Source organism: Fukomys damarensis, unplaced genomic scaffold (genome assembly GCF_012274545.1).
Source record: "Fukomys damarensis isolate Sample0158 unplaced genomic scaffold, DMR_v1.0_HiC HiC_scaffold_33, whole genome shotgun sequence".
Classification (NCBI taxonomy): Eukaryota; Metazoa; Chordata; class Mammalia; order Rodentia; family Bathyergidae; genus Fukomys; species Fukomys damarensis.
In genome coordinates, this window is record NW_022900945.1 from 52,316,068 (window position 1) to 52,325,354 (window position 9,287).

The window sequence follows — 9,287 nt, forward strand, 5'->3', positions numbered from 1 at the left end:
TGCTACGAGTTCAAGGCCAGCCTGGACTATATAGTGAACCCCAGTCTAAAAAAAAAAAAAAAAAAAAACCCCAGCCTGTAGAGCTGTAATCCTAGGTATGAAGGAGGCTGAGGCAGGAAGATTCAAATCCAGCCATGGCCATTTAATAAGACCCTGCCCCAAAATAGAAACCTACAGAAGGCTGGGGATGTGACTCATTGGGAGAGCACTTAGCAACCGTATTCAAGTCCTGTGTTCAATACTGTGCACTGCAGGAAAAAAAAAGAAAAGACAGTCTATATAAGCACTTGCTCTGTTATCTAATGTTTCCATTCTGACAGTAATTTTTTTCACATCCAGAAGTTTATTTACTTGACAAAAACACAATGTGATATTATCACGAACAGAGAGAGAGAGTTAGTAAAGTCTAAAGCTTATCCACTTTTTTTGTCTGTTTGTTTGTTTTTTGGTACCGGGGATCGAACTCGAGATCTTGAGCTTGTGAGGCAGGCAGCGGCACCACTGAGCAAAATCCCTGGCCCTCCACTTTTAAAAAGCTGTCAAATATGACAGCACAAAATGCAGAAAAACCACAGTGTTTTGATTACTAAACCAAGAAGCCCTCTACAAAACTTTCGTTTTGCTCTTTCTGTATATGTGGGTTTCTACCTAAGAGAAACCACGTGATATCTGAGGTGGTTTCTAATTTATTTCACTTAACATTGTGGTCTCCAGGTGCATTCATTTTCTACAGAGGACTCCAGTGAATCCTTTACGGCAGAGCAGTACCCCATCGTGTATCAACCCCACATTTCCTTTATCTGTTCATGGGTGGACAGGCAGATAGTTGGCTTCCAAGATTTAGCTATTGTAGGCTGTGATTTAGCTCAGTGGTGCCACCACCTGCCTCATAAGCCCAAGGTCCTGAGTTCAATCCCCAGTACAAAAAAAAAAAAAACAAAACAAAGAATTTCTATATCTACAAGATTTACCTATTGTGAATTGTGCTGCTATGAGCTTGGGTGTGCAAGTATCACTGTCTCCCTTTTTTTTTTTTTGGTTCTTTGAGTCAGGGTCTCACTATGTCGTTGAGACTGACCTGGAACTCACTATGTAGCCCAGGCTGGTCTCAAACTCACAGCGATCCTCCTGCCTCAGCCTCCCGAGTGCTGGGATTACAGGCGTGCGCCACCACACCTGGCTTTACCCTGAATTTCATTGTTCAAATTCTGTGAAGCTTACAGTATAGCTTACTGCCCCTGGCCCCGGCAGAAGGACTTAGACGTGACAGATCTAGGTGAGGAATCCAGAACTGGTCTCATCAGAAAACTGAGCTGTGCGGAGGCTTAGGTGAAAACCATTCCAGAGAATTTTGGAGCTTTAAAGTGAGCCTACCCTTCAGAGCTGTGGCACATGGACGTAGGACACTGCGTCGTCGTAGATAATGAACAGAAGCTACCTGCAGAAAAGATCTCGATTAAAAGAGGGCAGGAGGAGGAGAGCAGTGTCGAGATATGCGCAAAAGGAAAACTGGTCCAGAATAAAGAAACAGTTACAAACAGTTGTTCCCATGTAACCATAACGAAGCCACTTCAAGCTCTGAAAACTTTGGCTTTCTTCTCCTGTTCCTGCTCCTGTTTCTCCCTTCGTCCTCCCCTGGTCTGGAGGTGAGGCAGGGCCTTTTGTCCCGGATGCGAACTGCTTCACGCGTTCCCTCGGAGGGTGTTTCCTTCCGATGGCCCCCAGGCTTTCGGCTCGGGAGGCCACGAGCTTTCTGAGATCAGACACCCGGTTTCTCATTGAAGAGGGGGCCGCGTGGAGCGGTTGTCAGCTGGGGGCAGGGATGGCGGCAGCAGGAGTCCTCTCAGGGGTCCCCCACCGGGTCTTGTGTATCCCCAGATGTGGAAACTTTTGGGCTGGAGTCTTGGTCAGGAGTCCTTATGCTTGTTGTCTGTGCAGCTGAAAACCTGATGTGGATTTTATCGCCAGGTGTGGAGGTGCACGCCTGTAATCCCAACAATTAGGAGGCTGAGGCAGGAGGATTGCTGTGAGTTTGAGGCCAGCCAGGGCTACATAGTGAGATCCTGTTTGTTTGGTTTTGTTTTTAATAAAGCAAGCAGAGTGCTTGGCCAAGCCCTTGGACCCATGGTGCAGGCTGTATCTCTTCCGCTGGCCCGTCCATTGGATGAGTTGTGTTTCTTTCTCAATATATTTGTCACAGGACTCCGTCTCATTAAAAATGAGCCTCATGGGGCTTTTTAAAGTTCAGAGTAGTAAAGGCAGCTCTTTTCCTCCTGTTCCCAAATTGGGAAAACCCATATGTGCAGAGAAAATTTCTTCCTGAAGTTTCCTTTGAACTTTCATTATCATCTATTTCACTTTTTCCTGAGGAAACTGCGTTCTCATCTCTGTGGATCTTCTCTGGCTGAGAAGGGATTTTTTTTTCTTTTAGCAAAATATTTACCAGTTCGTTTTAGATAGACATAATGATAACATTCATCATAGGAAATTTGCACCCATACAGGATATATCTTGCTTCCAGAGAAGGGATTTCTGCAGTAGTTTTGAGATCCTGGTTTCCCACCTTTCTCTCTTTTTTTTTTTTTCTTTTTGTGGTACTGGGGATTGAACTCAGTTCCTTGCACTTGCGAGGCAGGCAGCAAAACCACTGAGCTAAATCCCCGGCCCCATTTTTGTTTTTCGGGTTTTATTTTTTGGTTGTTTTTTTTTTTTTTTTTTTTTTTTTTTTGGTTTTTTGGTACTAGGGAGCTAACTCAGGACCTTGCAGTACCTTTCTTGATCCTGCGGCTCAGTGGTGGACTTGTGCCGACCTGAGGAAGGCCCGGCAGGGAGATGACTCCCGGACTGGCTCCTCCTCCTCTGGGGGACAGGATTGCTAGTCTGCAACTGGGTCTCATCGCAGGAGGATGCAAAAGTTCGACTTTCATCTGATTTTTCTTTTCTTTTTGTTCTTCCACGCTCAGCAATACTGTCTCCTCACAACCTGTCATAATTTGGGGCAGTCAGGTGTGGTGGCGCATGCCTGTAATCCCAGCACTCTGGAGGCTGAGGCAGGAGGATGGCTGTGAGTTCAAGGCCAGCCTAGGCTACATAGTGAGACCATGTCTCAAAAAAAAAAGGTAAGAGAAAGGAGAAAGAAAAGCTTGGTGGAAGAATTGGGGGAAGGTGCTTCTTTGTTTTTTGTTTTTTTTGAGACAGGGTCTCACTATGTAGTTGAAACTGACCTGGAGCTCAGTATGTAGCCCAGGCTGGTCTCGAACTCACAGCGATCCTCCTGCCTCAGCTTCCTGAGTGCTGGGATTATAGGCGTGCGCCACCATGCCTGGCTGAGTGGAGTGCTTTTTATGCCCCCAACCTGGAGTTATTTTTCAGAACCACTCTCCAGTCCAAGTCTTTATAACCCCCATTTCTCCGGCCTGTAAGTAGCCCCTCCCAGGACCTTCCTGCTGTGGTCTGGGGTTGTGTAAGGCTCAGCAGAGCCCTTTGGGGAGGGAGACTTCCCCTTTCCCACAGGGTGTCACAGCAGGAGCGCGGCTCTGCCCTGCACCCCAGCTCTATGTGACAGTGACCCTTCTCAGCCTTGGGGTGAGGCGGGGTCCCCCTTAGGGTCCCTCCTGTGCTCTGCAGTTCTGTGCAGGGAGAGGCGTGACCCGTCCTGTGTGGCCGTGGTGCGGGTTGGGCCAGCACCCCCCTCTGAACACCCCAACGCCCCCTTTGTGACAGGGCTCCTCACTAAGGCATCGGGTTGGCCTGGAACTTCTGAAACTCTTGACTTAGCCTCTCAAATAGCTGAGGCCTGTGCCACCACGAGTAGCTTAACCTTTCCTTCTTTCCTTCTTTCTAAAAAAACAGGGTCATGCTATATAGTCAGGCTGGCTTTGAGCTCACTGTGTAGCCTAAGCTGGACTCAAACTTGTAGAGATACTCCTGCTTTAGCCTTCATGAGTGCTGGGATTACAGGCTTGTACCACCATGCCCAGCTCAGCTGGCTTTTTATTAGTATTTTCTGTAAACTCCAGGATGCTTTTGTTTAATGCTTCCATTATCTGTTTAGTTATACCTGCTATGAGTTTTTTTAAGGTTTTTTGTTTTGTTTTGTTTTGTTTTCCATTTTTTTGAGACAGGGTCTCACTATGTAGTTGAGACTGACCTGGAACTCACTATGTAGCCCAGGCTGGTCTTGAACTCACAAAGACCCTCCTGCCTCAGCCTCTCGAGTGCTGGGATTACAGGCGTGCGCCACCATGCCCAGCTGCCCCAGGACCATCTTTGAGGGAGTTGGGGATTTTGAGAGCTGCGAGAGGTTTGAGAGGCAGTCTGGCACCTTGTCCTCTTACAGTGTGTTTCTATTGTTTTTGTTCAGTTTGTGTTGTGCTTAGGTTTATAGGCACACCCACTAGTATCCAGATCTCTTTTAGTCTGCTTGTCAGTGATGCACTCTGGGCACAGGTAACCAGAGTCCTTCCCCTGTGTCTGATCACTTCTGTTCACCTGGGAAGGGAAAGGGCCGGAGATTTAGCTCAGTGGTTCTGCCGCCGGCCTCACAAGCAAAAGGGCCCGAGTTCGATCCCTGGTTCCCAAAAACAAAACAAAAAACATCTGGGAGGGGACGCATTGCAATGGCCTGACACCCGTTGTCTAGGAATAGACTGTGGTGTCGTTAACCTCACAAAGGTAATCCAGGTGTTAGTGCAGTGAAGAGTCATTAAGAGAAACGTTTCCTCGTGACCCGGAGAATACTGAACAAATCAGCAGCAATACTATCATCCAGTACAAACTGAATAGCAACATAATGCACCGCCCTTAACTATAGAAAGAAACCCACAATTCCAGCACAAAAAATCCACAGTTATAGTACAAACTCTAAGACGATCCAGTTCTTTGTTGGGGTTTTTTTGGAGACAAGGTCTCACTATGCAGTGCAGGCTGGCCTTGAACTCACTACTTTGTAGCCCAGGGTGGCCTTAAACTCACAGCGATCTACCTGCTTCAGCCTCCTGGAGTGCTGGGATTATAGGCAGGCACCACCACACCTGGCCCAAAACAAGCCAAATATTGAAATATAGCAAATATGTACAGTGCAAAACTGTATCTCCACTAATGATAGAAAGGAATTCAACAGTAATAACATGACAGTTGACTATCTGAAGGCTAATAAAGTATAGTATTTATACTGTTAAAGAGATAAGGGGTTGGAAATTGGATAATCAAGAAAAATTTGAGTGCCAGGGATTTGGCTCAGTGGTTCCTCCACCTGCCTTACAAGTGCAAGGGCCTGAGTTTGATCCCCAGTATCAAAAACAAAGAAACAAACAAACAAAAAAGAGCAGATGGATATTTATAGAACTAGGTATAGATAACAGAAGAAAACAAATGAGAATTAGAAGATAAATATATAAAAATAGAAGATAAATAGAAAAAAAAAGGGATGAAAGAAGAGAAAGAAAGAATATGGAAAATAAAAATAAGAAAAAATTAAAAGGAAAACAAGGAAGGAGAAAGGAAAATTCCCCAGGCCCGAATAAAGTAGTGAAGAGAAAGAGAAAAGGAAATAAAAGTTTTTAGAGAGCAAAAAGAGAGAAAAAAGTTCTCTGTGCTTTTGAATGAGTGGTTTTCTTCTGGGCCCCCAGTTTTGGAGCCCAGCAAGTCACAGTTTTCTCTGCTCAGCCTTAGAGCCTGTGGTTTTGCCTGTTTATCCCAGGCTGTGACGATGTCAAGCCAAGAGGTGTCCCTGCTTGCACCAGTAGATAGGAAGGCAGTCAGACCCTAGATCCACGCTAGATGCAGGCAGCAGGGCAAGGGCTCAAGCATTCAGTGCTGGCCCTTTCAGACCCCACACAACTCAAGCTAGGCCTGGGCTCAAACCCTTTGGGGAATGTCTTTCCGGTCTGCTCCCTCTCTGCCTGTCTCCCATGGCTGCCTTCCGCCCAGTCTCTGTGGGAGGGTAACACAGTGGACCTGAAGTGAAGCCACCCCTCTCAGCCGTTCTGAGCCTCACATTCCAACAATCAACCCTTTCTGGGAATGGTGCCCAGCCACGCACTCCGGCGACTTGGTGGGTGCCTGTGCCGGGATCCCTGCCTGGCTGTTGCCCGCTGTATGGAGGCAGCAGAGTAAAACCCGGCACTGTCCTGCAGATCACAACCACAGGCTCTCCTTGGCGCCTGCGCGGCCGGCCCAGCCCACCACCATGATGTCTCCCCAGAGCCCCTAGCTTTCACCTCGCCTCTGTGGAGCGGGGCTCCTTTCCTGATGAGCTGAGAGCCTGTAAGAGGCTGCTTTGCTTCCTTCTCTGCACTGTGGTGTGTCCCTCAAACTAGTCTGAAGCTTTTAATTTTCCCATCAGTTCCTTCCCAATTCCTGGAAGTCTACTTTTTTTCTTCCCTAAATTATTATTTTCCAGTGTCTCTAGATTCTTCTTGATCAAGAAAGCCTGGATTCTTGTAATGAGTCAACTCCAAGATGCATTTGAAGAGGGATAGTTAACCATCTAAGCTGTCATAAAAACAAATTTGAAGGCAGGGTGTGGTGGTGCGTGCCTGGAATGCCAGCACAGGAGAGCTTGAGGCAGACGGATCACTGTGGGTTTAAGGCTACCCTGGGCTACGTAGTGAGTTCAAAGCCAGCCTGCGCTACATGGTGAGACCCTGTCTCAAAAAATAAATATTTTTTTAAAAAGCAAAATTAAAAATAAGGGTTGGAGGGTGTTGCTCCATGGTAGAGTACCCCTGGGTAAATACCCATTACTCTAAAAATAAATAAAAACAAAACCTTGTGGGCTAGGGGTATAGCTAGCATAGGTAATGTTCAGTCCCCTGCACCACACACACACACACACACGCATACAACCCACTCACAAAAGCAAACTGTCAGCAGTAAATGATCTTAGGGCTGTATTTTTGGATGTAAATGCTGGATTTATCCTAGAAGTAAGAGTCACAAAATAATATAGCCTCATTTTCCTGAATTCTTTTTCCCTGGTACTGGAGATCAAACTCAGGACCTTGTGCTTGTTAGGCAGGCATTGTGCCACATCCCCAGCCTTTCCCGAATATTTTTAAAAGGAAAAATTGACTGGGAAGGTAGCTGAGTGGTAGAGCACTTGCCTAGTATGTGCGAGTCCCTAGGTTCAATTCCAGCACCCACCCCCACAAAAAAGAGCAAAGAAAGAAAAAAAATTTTCCAATAATCCTGTACCTTTTAATTTTATTTTGTGGTACTGGGGATTGATCCAGGGCTGAACTATACCCCAGCCCTTTTTATTTTTCATTTTTAGACAGACTCACTAAATTGTCCAGGTTGGCCTCAAACTTGTGGTCCTCCTGCCTCAGCCTCACAAATAGCTAGGATTGCTGGGCATCGTGGCACATGCCTGTAATCCCAGCACTTGGGAGTCTGAGGCAGGAGGACCATGAGGCCAGTCGGGGCTACACAGTGAATTCAGGGCCAGCCTGAACTGCAAAGTGAAATCTTGGCTCAAAAAAAAAGTAAACCAAATAGCCCGGATTACAGGCAAATACCACCTGTACCCATCTTAGAGCATTCTGTTTTAGTACCATTTTCTTTTCTGGGGGTGGGGACTGAACCCAGGCCAGGGCTCAAGCATGTGCTCTACTGCAGGGTCTTGCTAAGTCACTAGATGCCCGGACTAGGCTTGAACTTGTGATCTTCCTGCCTCGGCCTCTCATCACTCAGCTGTGGGGGAAAGAGGCTGTTATACAGTGGCAGGATGAAGGAAGACAGAAAAATATTCAAACTCCCCTTCAGAGACTGATCTTTCCTGCGACACCATCTTCTAATGAGGATGGATGGACAGCAGTAGCGCTTGACCTGAAATAATCCACAAATAATATATATATACTCCCTTCTCTCTTCCCTTGGCCCCACCTCACCTCCGCTTCCTCCAGTAAACCTCCCCGTGACTCCTGTGCAAATCTTCCTAACTGTTCTCTCCATGTCCTCCTTCCTCTAGCAGGGAACCGAGCCCAATTACCAAGACTTGATGCGCATCCTCGTGTCTCGCAGTGAGATTGACCTTCTGAGCATCCGAGCTGAGTTCAGGAAGAAATTCGGGAAGTCCCTCTACTCTGCTCTCCAGGTGAGACTGGGCCCATCCTTTGGCCTGGAGAGCAGTTCACTCCTCGCCTCCCTGCACGGTCCCTGCCCACCCTGAGCATTTCGGTGGCCACGAGATCCTGAGTGTCAGACTCCCAGCCCCAGCTGTGGAGCGGCACCAGGGAGGAGTTGGTCAGAGGCCAGAGGCTGGGCCCTGGGGCCACGGCCTCACTGATGCCAGCTCTGTCTTCAGGGTGCCGTGAAAGGAGACTGCGGCCAGGCCCTGCTGGCCCTGTGCAGAGCCGAAGACCTTTGAGATCAATCTGCCTGCCGCCCACCTCATGGGGCAGCTGAGGAGCTGCGAGTCCACTTGGCTGAGCCTGCAGGAGGCCAGCCCAGCCTCTGAGCAGAACCTTGTCTGCTGCACCAGCTCCCAGCTGATCCCGGGACTCTGCATTTCTTTAAAATCCCTTAATTCCCTCATCTCAGAATGCTGTGAGCACCTGCGTCCTGTCGCTCCATCTTGGGTGTGCGGTCATGGGACATCTTTGATGGTTTCTGTCCTCATCCTCTGGGACCCTGGCCAGAACCCCAGTGGTACTTCAATTCTTTCGGCAAACCTCACTCCTGTTGTCTGTGGTCCCTGATCTGAAGTTTGGGTGGAACAGGACACGTATCAGGAAGAGGCCTTCAACTCAGAGCACCTCCCATGGGCACTGGGCTGCCCAGCAGGAATCCTCTTTCTTTTTTTGGTACCGGGGATCGAACGCGGGACCTTGCGCTTATGAGGCAGGTGGCGGAACCACTGAGCTAAATCCCCGGCCCAGGAATCCTGTTTCTGCCCAGTGCTAGTTTCCAACATGGTCCACCCCTAGGAGACGCCCCTCCTCATACCCTGTCTCCTCCAGGCAAAATACTGAAGAACAAGGTCAGAAATGGTCAGAGGTAGCAAAAGACCTTCTGTGTGAACTGGGAAGATAGTAGAGCATCAAACTACCCTCCTCAACCTAGGAAATTTCAGTAATTTGCCCAATTCCTCTGTCCACTGAAGGACGTGGCAAACCATCTCTCTCTGAAACAGGATTTCCCATAGAACACCTATCAAATTTCCCATAGAACACCTATCAAAAATACAAACAAAAAGAAGCCAGGCATGGTGGTGAATGACTGTAATACCAGCACTCAGGAGGCTGAGGCAGGAGGATCACCTCGAACTTGAGGCCAGTCTTGGC

General features: G+C 47.9%; 1 protein-coding gene across 3 annotated transcripts in view; it reads left to right on the top strand.

Moving 5' to 3' along the window:
* The window catches only part of Anxa9 (annexin A9), a 15,631-nt gene extending 6,428 nt beyond the window's left edge, over positions 1-9,203 (top strand). For 2 of the 3 annotated variants that reach the window (XM_033758102.1, XM_033758103.1), the window contains 2 exons: positions 7,973-8,098; positions 8,309-9,203. In XM_033758102.1, the coding sequence (XP_033613993.1) occupies positions 7,973-8,098; positions 8,309-8,371 (189 nt within the window). In that variant the 3' untranslated portion in view covers positions 8,372-9,203. The remainder of the gene's footprint in view (positions 1-7,972; positions 8,099-8,308) is intronic. The other variant, XM_010616452.2, reaches the window with a different exon arrangement.
* The last annotated feature ends 84 nt before the right edge of the window (positions 9,204-9,287 follow it).